This window comes from Accipiter gentilis, chromosome 1 (assembly GCF_929443795.1).
Source record: "Accipiter gentilis chromosome 1, bAccGen1.1, whole genome shotgun sequence".
Classification (NCBI taxonomy): Eukaryota; Metazoa; Chordata; class Aves; order Accipitriformes; family Accipitridae; genus Astur; species Astur gentilis.
Genome location: NC_064880.1, coordinates 6709211 through 6729459, shown reverse-complemented (window position 1 = coordinate 6729459; position 20249 = coordinate 6709211). Strand labels below are relative to the sequence as shown.

The window sequence follows — 20249 nt, the reverse complement described above, 5'->3', positions numbered from 1 at the left end:
CTGCTACTCAAAGTCTAACTCATAAGCTCCAAAGGCCAATCAGATGTAATATGTGTAAAATGTAAGACCTGTATGATTAAACATTGCCTAATGCAAGCCAATAATTGCTTATTTTTTTCTAAAATCTCCTATTACTTAAAAACATTCATATACAGCAGATGTGAAAGTAACCACATGTATACAGTATTAATGAAGTATTATGTTGCTGCTGTAGGTACCAACGCTGTGGGTTTTTTCTTCCACTCTTTCCAGATCAAGTTCAAATTGAGTCAAGTTCAAAAAAGGGGACAGAGAGAACCAACTGTAAAGACAACTGATTAAACAAATGTTCCAAATACAAATGGTATCTAGTAATGCAGACACCTAGCAATAACCTCCTGGAAACAGTATTCAGACATAAAGCAAGGTATTTGCAGTAATGCAGAAAAAGGCATTATAGTTCAGTTTTACAGCAGGTACCGATGTATGTCCATTCAACCCTCTAAAAAAGGAAACGGAGAGGGACATGTTAGCACAGAGTTTGGATTCTCCAAGTCATCCGGACTTCTCTTGGGTGCTAAGCAGCTAACAGTGCTTTCCTACAGTAAACAATGTATTATTCTGGAAATTGTGACATTATTATACTTGCGGCTCTAGAATTATAGACTGCAATAAAATACGATTAAGCAAACTTAATGTTTTAAAGGTTCATCTTTTACTATATCCTGTGGATTATGAAAATCACAGAAACTACATGCATCAGAGTTATTTCCTTCAACTATGCATAGCAAATTCTGCTTTATTGTGGAGAATAGAGGCTGTGCTCCCAAGTAATTGTCCTTCAGTGGGAAGGCAAAGGGAAAAAGCTGTGAGATGCCCAGCCTGTCAGTCCTGGACTCCTCCTCCTGGAGGAGGGCATGAAAAAAAAAAAAGAAAAAAAAAAAATCTGTCCCTGCCCATATTTCTTTCTAACACACAGAAGGTCTTGGGCTTAACTCTACTATACTTTATTTCTTAAGTCAGATCACTTTGAAAATTATATTTTTATTTCTTGAAATAGTAAGTTTTATTAATTAAAGACTGACTTCTTTAGGATTAGTCACTGTATGAGTACGTAGAGATTCAGAAGTGCACTGAAGCGTGGGATGGCAGCGCACTCCATCCTCAATTCTCACGATTTTAGGCACTCCGGAAGAGTAACCACATGCCTCAACTGCTTGAATTCCTGCCACAGAGCTTTAAAGGGAAGTAGACTGGTGAAGTGAATATGCAAAGGAATCTTGACAGGATTCCACTCACAGTCAAATATAATCATTACTTGAGACTTTTCTGACAAAAAGCCCTATTAGTTTGTTGATGTACAGCATGCGAGACATTTCTGTATAGTCTAGGAAAAACTGCACTTTTTTGTAATCTCAGTCATTCCTTTGGAAAATAATTCTGGGTAAGGGCAAGAAAAAAATATCATTCTTGCAGAAAGCTGTAGAAAAGAAAACCATAGTCACAACTACAAGCCAGAAGCATCTCATGGCAGTAAGAAGCACTCTTTGAATAGGCAAAAAGAACAGATAACTGTTTTCTGTTAATTCTTAAGGGTAGCTTCATTTATTTAGAATCATTTTAGGTCTTACATGGTGGATTATTGTCTCTTTCTAGTTAAGAAACTAAAATAGCTGAGGTGCATTTTCGGGAAAAAACCTAAGGTTTCAAGATGAAATTATCCATACTGAAGAGGTACAGGGCTGCCGTTTGAAAGACCTACTCCCGCCCCCCCCCCCCCCCCCCCCCCATCTACATTCACTTACACAACAAGCAAGAGTAGACATCTGAAAACAGAATAGGATCTCCAGCAGAACTACACAAAGTTACCAGTGGTAAATTAACACCTGACAGAAGAATACTGAGCAGGTGAGACTGGTAACAGAAAATGATTAATGCAAGAAGCGTTTGCTGAGGTGCTGCAAAATGTGTGGGCACAAAACCAGGCTTGCTTAACTTCAAGGATCTAGTAAAAGCAGCATGTAAAATTATATTTGGAGAGGACAAACTAAGAGGCGTTTAAAACTCCAGTGAGGACAGTGAAGTACTAAAGAACCTGAAGAGGTCAGAAATATGGCAGGAAATGAAATGGGATTCAACCTAGAAAATTGCAACCTGGTTCATCTGGGGAAAAATAATCCAGAACACAAATACTGAATGACGAGGAAATATTTGCAAAGCAGTAAAATAAAACAAAACATGAAAAAAAAAAAACCCTCTTGGGGGAAAACAGCAAGCAGAAAACTGGATATCAATTTGCAATGTGATATGGCAGTAAAACCAGCCAACACAATTTTGGATGACTTGCAGAGCACAGCTTGTCACAGAACAGGGATATGACGGTCCTTCTTCACACAGTACTGATGGGAACTTACAGACTGGGGGGATTTCAAAGTAACTCATCAACTGCAATGGAAGAATCTGGATAAACTAACGACAGAAGAATGTAAACCCATAAGATCAAGTTCAGCAGTGACTGAAGATGGGAGGTAGGGCTAACACTGAGGAAACCCAATGTCTACAGCCATTTAACAGGGTGCCACAGGAGAAAAATGGACAAATGTGCTCAAAAGAAAACAGATCATCTGAGAAAACAGTTCATTATAAAGACCTGTTAACCCACTGGGAAAAAAGAGGAAAGAGGATATGAAGGAAATCACACTGCCCAAGTCATTTACAGATCAGACTGATAAATCAGCTAAACTATCCTGTATGCAACACTTCAAGATTTACACAACACAATGAATACTAGCCAATAAATACATTTTCTCTCTGGCTTCTAGGGAGATCTTAGGAAGGGCCTACCAGGAGAAGAATAACGTCTCGTTCACCAGAGTCGTGGCCCATATGTGACTGACATCACTGTAAGGATTCTTGAAGTCAGATCTAGATCAAGTCTGAGATCAGGACAAAATCTGGGACTCATACAGAGGTGTGAAGGTGCAGGCAATATTTATGTTTAGAACTTGAGAACCGGGAGAATATGCTCTTTGCAGTATATTAGCCGAGTTGGCATTCCATACAATTAGGTACATATATTCTACTACACCTTCTCAGTGTGATACTCATGCTCTCAAGTCTACTGCTTTTGACCTTACAATCGAAATCATAGCTAACAGAGAGATAGACGCACAAAGGAAAAAAAAAAAAATTAAAATTAAAATCACCTGCTCTTGGCATGTTCTCAAACTTTGCAACCTCACTGCACATTTCCGACTGATGGCATGAAAGTGGTGAACAAAAGAACAGCTAGCACAGGCTGCTTCTTTCCAAGTTAAGTACATTGAAAAGAATGAAATATTTACGTAAGAATTTTCTGTGACCATTAATGGCTTGCCAATCTCAAACTATTCTTAACTAATACAGTCTAGTTCCCCAACAGAATTGGAATTGGGTAGGTCACGAAGTTATCTCCTTACTTCCAAGTTTCACATTGCAACTATCAGAAAAGAACACAAACGCTCGCAGCAGCAGTTCAAGGGTAATCTTAAACTTGCACTGACCTGGCAGAAGCCTGAGAGCAAGCCATAATGGCAGTTTCCTGCACTACTTGTTAAGTTAGACACACATCTAAATATAAATGTTCTTTATTTGTGCTGCACTAGGACTTAAAACACGTTTCTAGGAGAGAGCTTTCCAAGCACAGAGACATAACAGCTTTCCTGTTTTGAACTGGTCTTTAAGACTTTTGGCAGAATATGACAAATATGGAAATAATCAGAACTCTTGTATGTGACACTAGAGTACTTGGAACACATAAAAACCACTCAAAAAAAGGTATCAAGTCACAGGCATTAACTGTTTATAAATTAGATGTATGCTGCATTGTCAACAACTATTTTATGCTGTCCTCTGCATTAAAATTTAAAAGTATTAAGGCAGCATTATTAATGAATAACAAGCATAATTATATGATTACATAATAAGTTATAAGATTAGCTTTAAAAAAGTCCAGCTTAAAGTCCGATTAAAAAAAAAAAATTTCTTGTACTTTAAACACATCACCTTTTAAACTACCACCATAAGCTATAAAGCCATCGTCTGCATCTCAAGCCATGTTAGTTTGGCTCCACGTTCCAAACGCATGGTTTGTGCTAGCTGCAGGAGTCCCAATACAAATCAGTACATTTTGAAGCCAAAAGAGACTTCCGTCCGTGTAGCATGATCACAGTAACACAAGGTACAGAGTCTTCCTCAGTGTTCTATTCAGTTCAGTAACGTTGCTGGAATTAGACTATGCCTTTTAGGAAAACCTACAACCTCAATTACGATTCTTCATCTCGCTTAAAACTGATCCAATGGTTAAAGTCAAGCGCAGCTTAAATTCAAAGCTTTTAAAATATTCAACCATGTAATTAGAGAATTGCAAGGGGCCTATAATTAATGGTTATGTATCATGCTATTTAAATGCAACTATAATTAACTGGTTGACTCAACTTTGCACCACTACTGGAAACTTGCACATACACTGTCAGTCTCAAGATAAGGTCGAGGTGGCTCTTACCATGCTTATTAACTCACATTCTTCAATTGCTCACAGCTACACTTGAGATTCAGTTACTGCCATAAACTTACATTCATCAGGGTTAGCTGTTTTTGTGTATTTAGCTTGGGAGAGCCTACATGGCCCAGCATGCTTAAACAGAATATTCAACTGGAGCCAGCAACTTGCGTTTGGAACACTGTTCTACTTTGATTCCAAACCACACATATTTGAACAGTTAACAAATGCGGCAGGGGGATATTGGTACACAGCAGTCTAAAAAATGTAGAAATCCTTTGCTGTTGTTGTTGTTTTTTTAATACCCCCCCAAAAGAACAATTTGGTTACTTCATTATATAAGACAAAAAAAAATAATCCCTTACCAAATAAAACATGAGTGCAAGGTTGCTTATAGGTGGTGGTGGTGGTTTTGGGGTTTTTCCCCTCCTACGTTGTCTACATATTCTCAAGTACATTTGTTTATCTAAAAAAAAAGTTTTGATCAGATTTTGTAGACTGCAGAAGTGTAGTAATCGAGAAAGGTTTTTCTTCCCCACCTTGTAGAAGGTTGCTGGGTCAAACTTTTTGCAGAGTGTGTGTAGACACTAAAATAATTTCAGAGCGCTTGTCTATGACAATAGTATTTCAGAATCCCGTGGAAGCAAAAATCTGGTTCAGGTCATCTGTTTTACCCTCATCTCTTAACTGACAGTTAACAAGTTAAAGGGAAGTATGTCACATAGGCAAAGAGAAGCTAGAGATAAGGTTGTTTGGAGGCCCTCCCTTTCCCAGTTGCTCTCTAGTTTGTCAGCTGTTGATAACATAATCGCTACTGTCTATAGGCTGTATCTCAAAGTATGTCAAAACATGAATTTTAAGTGTATGTGTATCCTGAAACTAGAATAAAACCACAGCTCAGCTAGTAAGACAACTAACAGTATAGCCAGCTGTGTTTCTCCCCACCTTTAAATAAATAAATCAATCTGTACAGTCACAAAATTAAGACACATACAAGCAAAACAGTAGATGTGTTTTCTCAGGGATGCACTTAAGAGTTCTTACATAATTGTGTGTATGCACACGTACTTACCAAATTGTAATCCCTGACCTCTGCGTTTCACAAATCACGCTAAGTACCAGATACATAAGATAGATACATGTAAACACTTCCATTCTCACAACAAAGTACACCTAAGTTCATTCTTTCAAAGTTTCCTGCACCTCACTCGCACTTCATCAAGCTCATTCTTTATTGAAACACTGATGGTAGACACTTCAGGATTCCAAGCGTGGCACAATAAAACACAGGAAATGGAAAAGCCAAATGGGAAGACAAACCCCAACATTTTGCAAACATTCTTCTCTAAGCTTTCTGACAATAAAATTCACTTCGGATTTTCTTTCACTTCTTCAGCATGCAGGATCTCACGTACATACAAAAGGACTTATTGGGATAGCACTAGTGTATAAAGCAAACTCCTGGCCAGAAAAAGTAAAAAGAATCTTCTCGTGGAGCAGCGTTTTTAGAACTTAGCCCTTCCCTCTTCCACAGTCATAGTCAGTGCTAATGAACATTCATTTACTTTAAACATAATCATCGTTATTTTGTAGAGACCACATTATGCTAGTAACTGAACACAGGAAGGAAGCCAAAGCATCTGTCCTCATGTGCTGACAATTCACATCCACATATGTATGGGTAAACAAATAAGCATGTGGACTTAAGGGCATATATCCACACTTTATGTGAGAACTATTGTACCAAAGGAAAATTAGAAGATAATGACACTATGTTGATGCTGGAACTCTTCAAACCTTTGAAGAGTTGTTTTTCTACACGGACATATGGAAGCTGGAGGTAGAGCAGGGAAAAGAACTCTTCCATTTCAACTCTGTGTAAAGATTCCATGGCAGAAGTTTAATCTCGTTACATATAGCCTTTTAAAAATTTTGCTTTAATCTAACGCTGTAGCTTAATAATTCCTGTTTTATGTTGTAGCTTTTCTGTGCAAATTTCACTCTTGTTATAGTATCAATAAATGGCATCTATTAAAGAAAAAGCAAATTGAATGAAATGGGCTACATCACTAATAATAGCTCATAGTAAATTTGATTAAATTATTGTTCCTTTGGGTAAGGAAAGATAATCAGATCAGAAATTGCAGCAGGCATTAAATATACATTTTTACAGTATTATTGATCAGAAATATAAACTGCTTACTGACCTGGGGCCACTTAGAGTTGCAGTGTCCCTCACTGCCTGTGCAGTTTCCGATGCGAAATCCAGAGCTCCAGCCACAGGTTTGGTTACTGTGCCAACCAGCCCTTTCCCAAGGCCTGATATGAAACCACTGACACCTCCTTCAGTTTTCACACCTTCAACTGTTGAAGTTATTACACTTGTCAACCCTCCAATGATACCTAGCAAAGACAAGAACAGCAAAGTAGGCCAGAAGTACTGCCTCTCAAAATTGTAGAACCTTGTCACAGCCGATTCTGTCTGCCTAAATGATTAACTCTCAAGCTTGACAGAAATGTCCTGTGCATTTAATAATACAAAACCTGTTTCAGAACTGATTACGATAGCAAGTAACTTTATACTTTGTATATGTAGTATACATACACACACATATGCATAGACAATATCCCACAGAAAAAGATTTAATTCATTATTAAATATGTATTTAAAAAAAAATATTTCCATAGTGTTTGATTTCCCAGCTGTATTTACACAAACAGTCCTCATCTCTTCCTAAGGTGAAGTGCTACTTATAATGTAACAAAATTCTATTACCAGAAAAGCTTTTACAGTTTGAGACAGAAAACAGGTAAGTGCATTTCTCCACTGGAAAAAGTCAATTATTTTAAACTGGCTTTGTGTGATTTTAACCATGATGCTGCAAACAGACATTTCTGTGCCTGTTTCCATTGCTGAGAATCTGAATGCTCTGGAGAAATCAAGAACCTGCTGAAGCTTCTACAGACTTGGAGTAGTTCGTTATCTGAGAACATGCTTTACAGATTTCACATCTCCACCATAAGAAAAAAAAAAAAATCACAATTTTTAGTGAACTGGCTTGAGTACTCATTTAAAAATGCTTCCCACCATTTGGCTCCTCAGTTTTTGGCAGCCAGGTACTCTATTCAAGGTCTGTAATTGAAGTACAGACCAGGCAGCATCTTAACTTCCAAACTCGAGAAGCACAAAGTATTTAAATTACTTCTCTTGAGTAACTATATCTTATGGTTAAAAAACCCCAAAGCCTGAGTGGGAAGCATTTAAAAACTCAACAGAATTAAGACTAAAACAGTCCACCTAATTACTGGATAATACAACACCATGAAGTGCTTTTATAATTGACTTTTCAGCAGACACACACATTTCAGACTTCCTGCATTTCTACCAACATAATTTGTATCAGACTTTACAGCACATTGGTGTGAGAGAAACCCCTCTCATGATCCATTTAAATACCCACAGTGTCTCTTTATGACAAAAGTCCAGCATAAAGACTTTTGCTTAGCACAGAAAAGATTGCTGTTTTAGTGAAAGCCACATTATCTTTACACAGGCTGCAACAGTTGCACTAAAAGAATGACATTTAAACAAACTGAGTCAAGATGATGCAAAATATAAATATTTGATTTAATCTTGGCTTGTATTGATTTAACTTTCTTCAACAGATAAATCATGAACTAAATTGATGTGAGATTCTGGCCAAATTAAGATTAGTCCACTGCCTTTTACACAAATTCATTCCTTTAGCTCATAGTAGACTTAAAAAAACCAAAACCACAAAATAACCCAACTGGTGAAATGTTACTTTAAACTGATGGACTGATTCTGAGGAAACTCAGGTTTCTGGAACTGAAAGCAAACACAAGAAAGCTACAATCCAGCCATACTAATTTTTATGTTAATGTCTGGCCCTCAAAAAGACTGTCTGCATGGATCTTTTATGCCTCCACAAAGAAAATGGAAGTTTTGCATGGACTTTTTTTGTAATTTCATTTTAATTTGTAAAAAAGCTTTTACTTAGAGTTACATGTGAAAAGACCTTATTCTTAAATGCAGTTTCCCTCAACTTAAAACCAAAATGATTCCCCCACCCCAACCTGCAAGCATTCAAATTTAAATATAAAGCCTGTGATAGCTCCACTTCCCTGGCTTCAAGTAATCACCCAAGAGTAATACAAACTGTACTTTTCAATGTGGTCATTACTTTTAAGAGACAGATGAGTTAAAATTACAGCTAAGGGTTACCATGTGCAAGTCCATGGATTCCAGCTACAAGATGTTCTCCACTAGTTGCAGCATGGTATCGAATGTATTCTCGTTCGGTCTGGTGTCTGTTGTCCATTGTCTTTCCCAAACCATCTGACAAGGTCCCAGCGAACTGTAAGAGAGCAACTTACTCTGTTATTAAAAGAACAAAAGGTGTTTCTCTTATGTAGATTTACTGAAGAAAACTCCCAGATTCTAGTTGTGAAATACAGATTTATACAACTCATTTTGTTACATGTACACAGTCACTCCAGCTTTTTTGCCATGAAGAAAGCTCTGAAGTGCATTAATGTGTGCTTTCCATTGGTGCAACTTAAATCCTGAGGTGACAGTCAAAAACCAAGTAGGTGCCCAACTGCAGTGGTCAAGCCAAAATAAATGAAGTCTGTGAAAGATGTACCAAAAGAAGTGCTAGTGACCCAACTGTAACCTTTCAAAAACTCACAAGAATGTTATTTAGATACAAAGCTTTTCTTCTGCAAAGATATGTGAAAAGCTTCAAGGCAAATATGCCTGTCATGAAACTAAAACGTTTGCGAGAGTTAATTAAATTCTTTTTAGTAACACAATGTAGAAATGGCTCTATTGTGAAAAGAGTTGGTGGGGGAGCCACGCCACATTCATTTCAGCACACGGGGGCATCCGCTGAAAGCCAGCTATGTTGGTAACTGTCCACAAGTACTATACACCCTAAACCAAAAGTCTAAGGGGAACCCTAAACCTGTGTATGGAGCTTTTTTACCCCTTGCACTTACCTTTAACAGTATGGGGGAAGACTTGAGAGGTACTTACAGATAAAAGAGGACATTAGGACATTTAAGTCCAAACAGGATTTGTTCTGAGAACTCTGACTGTTACCGAGTACGAGTCAATGAAAAAGCACCAAATAAAAAAAGATCTATTTTGATCTGTTGACCTTTAGTTTGACGTAATCAGATATAAAACAGAAGCCTGGTGGAGGGAAGCAAGAAAAGGAGACAAAACCCCTGAAACCTTACCTCATATTAAAAGATATTATTATAGAAAAGGCCTCCTAGCAGGCATTTTCCTGGAATAACCTCCAAAAACTAGCTGGTTTTTGGTTATGTGTAGTTGGTCATCTGTACCTCCCTCAACTAGCATCAGCATTCTTACAATCTTCTCCTTTCAATAAACAAACTTCCTCCCCCCCAAAGGAAAGATAATTTAATGCTTTGTTGTGTCTTAGACTAGGGCTGGGGAATGTACCAGCTGCCCCAGGAATGTCAAAGATACCCGATGGCTGCAGCAACGGTGAAATCCTTGCCGTCCTGCATGATGACAGCTCCTCTATGACAAGTATTTCATTGTTTAAGAACTGTATAGGGACACGGCCCTTTCCACTGCTCAGCTTAGTTTTGTTGCATGTACCATCTCCTTTGCGTCCGTATTAGTTATATTCAAAAAACCTCTGGGATTAAGGTATGCAACAGAAGACAACTAAAACCTGGTATGAAATTCTGATTCTAATACACTAAAGATTAAAAAAGAAATAGACCAACAGTTAATTTATGTGGTTGATGCAATGGTTAAGTTTCTCTCCTTTTTCTGTCATTTCTTCCAAGACTACGTTTCTTTTTCACTAATGACATGATGTCCTAGTTTTAGAGACGTCTCTCCAGCTCAAAGACAAACTAGACCAGTGGCTCCAATTATCTAAACAAGCTGACTTTAACAACATGAACAAAAATTAAATCCCATGACCCTTCTTGTGACTTGATCATATGGACACTAAACAGAGCATAGTGATCACCGACTGAACTACTTCTGACCTCTTTGTGAACTTAATGTAGATGTTATTTTTTTAAAAATTAACCTAGAAATACAAACCAACCTGAAGCTGTCTATTAGCCGTGTTTAAGGTTGGGTTTTTCTCCTGGACAAATACTTTGCTTTAAGAGGATTAGAGTAGTCGCTATAAAAATTAAAAGGCTCAATAGGCCTTCAAAATTCAAACCTCATTAAGGAATCTGTCAAGGCCTGAAAATGATTTTTCAAGAACGCATTTTGTAAGTTACATTAGTGTGTGATCAGACAACCAGCCAGCAAGGATAAACCAACTTATTAATATTGATCAAAATTGGTAAGCTCTTCTGACAGCTTCAGCTTCCCCCCCTTCCCTGCCTGCTTAAATTGGCCGGCTCCACTATACCAGCTTTCCTGATGATTACAATCCAGTCTTTCCTCAGATTTTCCTTCCTCTGTGAAGCAGAATCTGACGCCTAATAGTCAATAACAATTTTGATTTAGTGTATAGAAAGAATTTTAATGTAATAGTAAATTATTCTCTTAGTAAGAAAGAAAAAAAACATTACATGCACACAGTTTGAAAGTCAGTCTCCATTAACTGTAAAACTAAAGTTAAACGGGGACATTTTTCTTGGTGTTGTTTAGAAAGTAACACTGAATTACAGCCGTAAATAGAACATTAAATAGAAATTTTAGGATTCTAATGTACCAAATGTCCCATGAAATATTTCCATTTTGCCCTGACTCAGGTGACAAAAGCTAAACTCAACACACGTTAATTACAAAACATGAACTTCATGTTGAATTACTTTTTGACACACCTCCTCCCCCCCCTTCCCCGGGTACTGTTTGTTTTCTGGCCTCATTTAACAAAGACTAAAGCCAAACTTTTGTAGGCATCTGTACCATTTGTACCTAAACAATGGATTACCTCAACGAACACACATGAATGTGAATAGGTCCCTTCCGAACTATTGCGGCACTTTTCCTCCTCTGAGGTACAGAACATAACGTGATCAAATTTGCCAATGAGAGGTAAAACGCCAGTGAAGATAAAACAACTGAGACATTTCACAGGCATTAGCAAGTCAGGTTAAGGTCTGCTAGGCAAGTGAGCGACTCTGCCATTTTCTGCTGTGAAGTTTAGATTCGTGTTAGCAATGCAGATTCAGACTGCAGCGTCAGCTTTATCCTGATTCATGATCTGAACAAGACCTACGTCATCTCTTGTATTACCCAATGTAGATAATACCATGTGAGTGAAATAACTGCCGGGTATCACAAATTTTTAACCATCCTTTTCTGTGCATCTCAGAAATAGTCCCCCTGAAATGGTTTCTGAAGCCTATGTCAGCAAACAGGACTGTATCTACCTTTATACAAAAAAAAGGAAAAATAAAGATTTCCAACATTAAAAAAACCCCCAAAACAACCAACGAAACACCCGCACAACACCTTACGCCCGTCTACGTAGATTACAATCATTGTATTACAAAAAAGTTACTTAGCAGTGTCAAGTTACTTCAGGATCAGAAACTTGAGTAAGCATAGGAAATTTAAGCAGTTTAAGTCCAGCTTAAACTTTGAAGGGAGATTTGAACAAGTTAAAGCACAACAGCAGACTTGCCTTTTTCCCCCCAAATACCTTGCTTTTAGATGCCTCCTTCAAGAAGTGCAATATTGGATACTGAGATTAAGATATTCAGACTTGTGGAAGAGCAGTGATGGTGGCTTACTGAGCTGTTAACCCAGTCATGCAGAAAATAGTCTCCAGATAAACAAAGGTGACAACAAAAGCGTGATCCACCCTTGTCTTCCTTAGCTTTTGTTAATAAGGTGTGACCTGATAACTTCAAAGCCTATGTAAGACCATGTAAACGCCAATATAACTAAATACAGCAGCCTGTGGAACAAACATGAAGCTAATCAAGGGACTTCTAAAAACCAGTCCCCCTCCTTCTCTATCCTAATTTTCGTAATGAGTTCTTTGTCTACTTGCCAATTAAAAAAAAAGAAATTAGTAACTCTGTCTTCCATCTCTGCATTTTTCTCCATTTCAGATATCCTTTTCCTTGAAACAGAATTGCAACACGATACATCAGTATCAGCTAAGTTACCTGCTTCCTTCCCAAAAGGCAGCACAGTGTTACTGAATGAAGCCAGTCTACATATTAGGTACGTGTAAGGAGGGTATTTTACTTGTCAACCTGGCACCTCCAAACAAAGCGAAGTATGGGTTTTCCAGACTATTAAGTAAAAGTCCTGTCATTTCAGGTACCAAAAATATTTCAACTTATCATTAATATGCTTTGTTTAATGCCTTATCCATTCTGCCTGGACCAAAAAAGGAGAACCTCTCCAAAAAGCTCCAGTCATCTGAACATTCATCCACCTTCAGTCACAGATACCCTCTTTCTGCTCTCCTTTTGTCCCCAAAGCAGATGGTACTTCTGGGATTACCCCTCTACGGAGGGACACTGACCTTTTCTTCCAGGTCTACATTCTACAGACCCTTGCTCCCTGGTTTTCATCCCACACTGGTTCATATATGATGTGAAGCTACCAACCGGTAACATACTGCAAGCAGAAAATATGACCCGCTACTTCATTAACTTAAGCCTATGTGGTCTAACATAAACTGATCCTCCCGAGGAGAACGAAATACAAGGACTTTCACACTTCCCGCCAAATTCCAGTACATTATGCTACTGTGAACAGTTATCCTTGGGACAACATGTAAACCACTCTCAGCACTTTGTGATTATTGAAAATATTATTACCCTTCCATAAGCCTGGGGCACACTGGCCTTAGCCTCCTCTGTAGACTCAAGTGAACAGATGACTTACCTTTTCTTGTTTTACCTTTACATAGTGTCACCAATCAATACAATCTACCAACCAAGATCTGCAAAAGCAGTTGAAATACTATCTGTACAAGAAACTAATCTACTCAGGTTTGGGAGGGGTTTTGGGTGTGTTTTTCTTTTTAAAGGCCCGAAAATTAAGGGAGTTTTGCCACAAAAACTTTTACCACTGACTATGTATCCTTTGCTGTTTCAAGCAACAGAAGAGAAACAAAACCACCCATATACAGTGTTTGTGAATCAAAGCTGGTGCCAAACAATAAGGCTTATGGGGCACAAGAAGAATTCAAAGCAAATGAAAACTAATTCTAGACTTTGTACTGCATGTTCCCTCTAAGCCAGATGCATGAAGCACACAGCATGGAAATAAGGTTTAAGTAATCTTTTAAAGTCCTTTTAAGCTCTTGGCACTGCCTGGTTCTCTAAGGACATCCCAAAAGGATAAATACACAATTATGACTTTAGTCCAAACATTCCATTGTAATTCTAGCATCAGAGAATGGTACATTTACAAATATTATTGACTGAGCAAAGTAGAACATGCCAAGGTAGAATTTTAAGGGAGAAAGCGATGAAATTATATACAGGTCAGTTATAACTTCTGTCCAAACCTCACAACGAACTGCATTTAAATTAGAAATCACAGGGTTTACTCAGTTCTCATCTTTGCTTTGCAGAACTCATTTAAAAAGGAATTCTTTGTTGAACTCCATTCAGCTCTCGCCCCAAACCACCACCTTTCCAAAAAACCTTGAACACCACACATTGATGATGTTCATACTTTTATCTCCAATAATAAAACCTGGTTCTCAGAGACCAAAGCACAGATTTAAGTATGTTATTTCAGCAAGGTAGGAAAGAATAGTTAAAATTTATTTAAGTTAGAAAAAGTCTAATGTAAACTGAGAATTATGTCATCTTCAGTTCTCACACACACCCTTACATTTTCCAAAACATGAAAATCCCTAGTCATGATGATTAAAAGTCATTCCACAGTTTCAACAGTAACTCCCATAAATACAGTAACTGTCCATGTGAAAGAGAAGAGCTGGTTATCGCAGGAAACAAAGGGTGTATAGGTAAAGAAAGAACCGTGATTATCAGGTTTCTGAATATGAGTTCTGTTAAATACATTCTTCCTTACAGCCCTAAGCAGGAACACTGGTTTTGGAACACCATTTTCCTCCCCTCTGCTACCTTGACATTTACCTTTTTTCTCATGTACTACCAACAGAAGCAAGAGGCATCACAGCACAGATGGCTTGAAAGGGATAAACATCTCAAATCAGTGCATACCATGTACCTAACAATAAAACCCTAATAAATATATACACAATACATATTAGCTGGAAAACACTGACACCCCCCCTGCCCTGAAATGTATATTCTTATATAATACAAAATGTTTTACTCAGAACATTATTTTTACAAGTTTTTAAAAAAAACACTAATAAGCTTTTTACCATGAAACAATGATGTTTCTTCAGATACTATCTAAATGCATTTAAAATAAAATGTCAATGCTTATTTTATATATATCGAAACAGTCAACATAAGACACATATATAAATTATATAATAAACTCAAGTAGACCGATAGCATTAGAAACTAAAGGCTACTGTCTTTTGAGTTGTGCTTTTTTTTCTTCTTTTTTAAAAAACAAAAAAAACAAAAAAACACAAACACCCCCACATCCACTCCCTTCCCTGCTGAACAGAAGTTTTGGAAGTACTGTTCAGCCAAGTGATTAAATACAATGGACTATGTCTAAATGTTTAATACATATCTCTCAGTTTAATCCCCTGTGGTTACTTGCCTTCTAGCAGTATCACTAAAAATCACCTTTATTTCCTACATCTTTCCAACCTGTTACAGGTGTTTTAGAGGAAGCCAATTTTTATGCTGACTTCTGATAGTAAAATACAACAGTTCAAAATGAAGCGTTTATTTTGCTATATGGAGGCAAAAATCTTCACAGCGTACATGTTTTAGGCTAAGCAGACATATATACATGCTGCTAGGATTTATGGTTAGAAAAAATTTTAGAGCACTTAGCCATTCTCAGGTCTTACTCTTACTATTTTGAAAGTGTAAAGAGAAAAAAGACAAGCAGTATTCTTGGATATACATAATGACTAGGTGCAGTGGGAGAGAGAAAGTTGTCTGGCAAATCCTTCAGCCCAAGTTTCCTTGCTTTGACTGCAATGTCTCAAGATTGATATTTAATACATTTCTCAACTTAGCATAAAAATAACTTTTAGAACAGCTTCTTTACTAATCAATACATGCATAGTTATGGAATGGAAGCACTACATACTTAATTTTACAAACTGGACATCAGAAAGCAGACAGACAACACAGCTTCCTCCCTTCACATCACTGTGGTCAACTGTGCATTATACTGGGACTAAAAAATGAAATGCTTTAAGTATGTTTAAAAAATAGCAGCTGTTTATTTGTCAGATTTAAAAGGACGAGCTATCTGAAGTTGTTCCACAAAACACTTTTACCACGGCTTCTGTCAGTCTCTTAAGAATTACTCAGATATTTAAGCAGGAAAGTTTCTCAATTCAGTTAAATTTATATGCCACAGACTCCTATGCTTTCCTTTACACATTAATACACACCCAGGTCAACTGTTAAATACAATCCTAAACAGAAAGGATGGTTCAGGCTAAGCCCAAAATGCATTTATAACCAAGTCAAATTGTGCAGAGAGAAACGTGTAGTGGAACTATGAATAGAACTGACACACTCTTAATTTACAAAACTCTAAATCAGCAAACCGCTATAATCAGCTTCTCGGTTTGAGAGAGACGTAAACTTTGACCCTCTCTAAATTACTGACAACCAAGAGGAGGCAACGGCTTTTCCCACTGAACAACCGTACGTTTCTTGAGATGCTGTGCAGTGTTCTCCACCCCTATTTATGTCACAGAGCTCAAGTAAAGGAGCTTTAATTAGCTCACATCCCATCATTAACTAAGCTTCCTAATGCATCCTGACAGCGGCATGTTGGCCGGCTAATCCGCGAAGCCCCCCGGTAGGGATGTCCGATGAGGTGGGTATCCCAGGGGAGCCCCCCCCCCCCCCCCCGTGGCGTTCCTCTCCCCAGCCGCCCGTGGAGGTGGGCACCTTCCCTCCGGGACCTCCTGGGAAGCTGCCCCAGCAGGTGCCCGTTGGCAATAGTTTTGTGTTACAGGGTTGAATGAGTGATCCCTGCAGGAACTGCCGGCTGTTTTCACAGACACAGAAGGCAGTCAAAAGTCCACAGCATGAACTTGGAATGACCCCAATTGCAGAGTCACTGGCGGGTTCATCTGGAGGACAACTGCGCTTTATTAAACAACTAATACTCTTAACAGATAATTCCCCTCCCCCCCCACTTTAACTCTTACGAAGCTTTAGGGTCTTCCTGTTTGTTTATTTTTTGGGAATGGAATTATTTGCCCTCCTTCACCCCCCTCCTTAAAAACCCCTCCATGTACTAAAAACCTGAGAAAAACGCTGAAGAGCCCAGTTCCTTAAGTTAAAATGTAACAACAACATATTCAGAGGGCGGCTGATGAAGCTTGCTTTTTAACATACTCTTTACCGACTCTGTTGATTTTTATTTTCACAGGACATTTCCTTCCGGCAATACACCCCAGCAGTCAGACTCTTTCCAGCCAGTTTCATTTTCTGCCATGGTCACCTGTGACCAAACTGGGGATCTGAAAGAACCTCCTATTTAAAAACCCTCAGGTTTTCTGTGTTCCATAAGATTTTTGAAGAAAACCTAATGCAAACACATTAATTCCGCCCACCATCATGTGTACAGTGTAAACAGCAAACAACAATTTGAGGGATGAGGCGTTCGGATCTGTTGAACTGATGCCAATCATCTATTGTTACAGCTTCGGAAGGTATCCTGCCCATCTCCTGTGGACATAAAAATACTGTTTTCCCTCCTCAGGGATACAAAGCCAAGGAATTCCAAGTTTAAATCTGTACTGTTTAGCATATTCTACACAACTATATAACTTTATATATACATCTGGGAGGTGTAGTTAGCCTTTCGTCAAGACTGAAGTCATTAATTTCAAACCTACACCCCATTTTCTTCTCCTTCAGATGCTAATGGTGATATATGGGATATATGTGCCTATTTTCATGACGTGCTAACCATTCAAAAACTGTAGGTTAAGATCACATTTCATTTCATGTCTATGATAAATGTTTATTTCTAATTTCACGGTTTATGATTTGGCAACATTTTGCATACCACATTTTCAATTCTCCTTTTTTCACTTAATTCTGCAATGAGTCAGCAAAACAGGAACACTGTATTTATTTTGCAAGAAAATCAGCTGGTAAAACCCTTCAAAATAAAGCTCTAGAGCAGGTGTAAAACATAAAGCTTTCTAACCACCCCCCCCTTTTTTTTTTAATTGTCAAGATGGTCACTTGTAGATTTCTATATACAGCTAAGCATCTCCCTGTTTGCAGTTGTTGCACTGCTGCAGGATTCTCATCGTCGACTGAAAAATTTCTCCTGGAAAAGCCTCATTCAAAGCTACCACCGATGTGTCAGTTTGATTCTGAATGTGCACGTTAAGTCCAGATGAAACCAGTTCTTCCCACAGAATACATCACCATTTTTGTTTGATCCTACCCATGCCCACATCTCCACACTGTAGTCAAAGCATGTTCACAAACACTCTGTATAAGAAGCTTTGTAAAAGAAAGGCTGAATTTAACCTGAATTGTGAAGAAAACTTTCAACCAGGATGCTGGCCACACACAATTTATCCCATGGTACAAATAAAAAACAGGAAGAACAAAATAAGACTTCAAACTTCTCAAAGACAATCCTTTATCCCCAAACCTCTTTCAAAGATACTGACTACAGATACCAGATGTTCTGCACATAAAAAGTGACACTTTCCATGGCTTCTGATTGTCACTAATTGGCCATAAAACTTGCTGTCTTTTAAAACTGCCAGGAAATGGGGAAACGGCCTCATCTATAATGCTCCTCCCAGCACTGAAAATTTCTGCCTGGAAATTTCAATTACTTTCCATCTCATAATCTGCACATCTTCAGATTCTCACTGCTCAGCACTTGAACCTGCACATGAACTGCTAATCTTTGAATGAAATTCAAGTTAAACTGAAGATAATCTGGAGTGCCACCTGGATGCACTACCTGATCAAGCTGCAGTACCCCTACACAATACTGGGGAAAAGACAAGGAGAAAAATCTTAAGATTACACTAAACAAAACAGAGGGAAAGTTGCTGCATTTGACCTGAACCTGAACTTCTAGGAACAGAAAAAACTATTTATGGCAATTGCTGCTAAATCCCACAACTTCAATACCTAGACTACCCTCGTAAAGGATGACCATCACCTTTCCCGAAGCAAAACCCAAATTCAAATCTGTAAAGCTGCCCAGAAAGATGACATGTATTCCAGCCTCCCTCATTTTCCTGCCAGTAATCATAACACATTCTGCTGTTAACAGTGAAACAGAAGAACAGAGAGTCAAAAGAAAATTGTGAAAATATAGAACGTTAGGAAAATCAGAACCTGAATGCCACCATGATCTTTCTATATTATCAGTTGACTATTTTGTTTAACGCTCTCCTGAGGAAAATGCCACCATGTACTTCTTTCTCAGGCTTCATATACAAAGGCTTTTGCCAGAAGCTCCCTGTCACCAAGATACGATTTTTTTTTCAGCTACTTGAGTTGCATTTTGATCTAATATTCCTAGAACTACTGAACACAGTGTCTCCAAAGATGCAAGAATGCCAGTTGTTCTTGCTTCTGAATGGTATCAAGTAAGAGTGGTTGGTTACATAAACTAAGAAACTTTAAACAAAAGGGAACCACCAGCTGTGATTGCTTTAGAAACATTTCTGTCTGTTCCTGGGTAGAACCTGCTTAAGTTGTACCTACCTTCTGTGCTCTGCTATATCCACTTCTCATCTTATTTATTGCCAGTTTTGTTAGGGTTAACGTTCATACAAGTCAAACACTTGTTCATGATTTGTTTTTAAATAATCCCTTTATTACATCCTCTTCATTTTCCATTCAGTCATCTTTATTTTCCTGTCACTGCCAACCACTTGAGATTCTGCTTTGATTTATCTTGCAACGAGGGTTAAAACTCCTATTTCCCTTCATGTTGCTTTCATACTCCTTTTCTACAAATGCCTCCATGTCAGTCACCTGGAGCAATATTTGTATCCTTATTAAATAGTCTTACAATTTTCTTATCTGGTTCCAACACTCTACCCCTCTTCCTATCTCTGTTAAGCACTTAAACACCTCTGCCATCACTCTGAACTGAATTAAAATAAAATACATGGAATGAAAGTCCAGGGCATAAGTTCCTTTGTGCCTCTTCCTCAGCTGTAAAAGAAAACAAACACCCACAATACAATCTGTTGCAATTCCTCTATATGTAAGTTTTGGCACCTCAGGTGCCTGCTCCCAAGCCTAAGGAAGCCTGCCTCTCAGAACTCTGCAAGCTTCCACAAAAACCTAACAAGGAAATGCAACTCTGGCTGATTGTTTACTTTCCTAATTCAATTTCTCACTGGACACTTCAAAGTTCAATATTAAAATTAAGCACTTTCAAGAAGTTAATTAAATTATTTTTTCGGGGAGGGACACAACCATTATTTCCATCCAATATAGGTATCTCCAGAAACTACGCCTAGCTACAGAGTCATAACAACTATGTTACTACATGCTCATAATTGATAAAAGGTAACAGAATTCCTTATAAGGGTTGAAAGAATCAGTCAAATGAAATACAGTACTGACAAGCTGGTTAATCTTT

At 38.0% G+C, this 20249-nt stretch overlaps 1 protein-coding gene across 7 annotated transcripts in view; it reads right to left on the bottom strand.

Moving 5' to 3' along the window:
* VPS13D (vacuolar protein sorting 13 homolog D) overlaps window positions 1–20249 on the bottom strand; it is a 109496-nt gene that overhangs the window by 18213 nt on the left and 71034 nt on the right. For all 7 annotated transcript variants that reach the window (XR_007507343.1, XM_049811046.1, XM_049811075.1 and 4 more), the window contains 2 exons: window positions 8766–8898; window positions 6727–6922 (listed from right to left, as the gene is read on the bottom strand). Coding sequence is in view for 6 of the 7 variants with exons in the window: in XM_049811046.1 (XP_049667003.1) it covers window positions 6727–6922; window positions 8766–8898 (329 nt within the window). In the remaining variant the exon portion in view is untranslated. The remainder of the gene's footprint in view (window positions 1–6726; window positions 6923–8765; window positions 8899–20249) is intronic.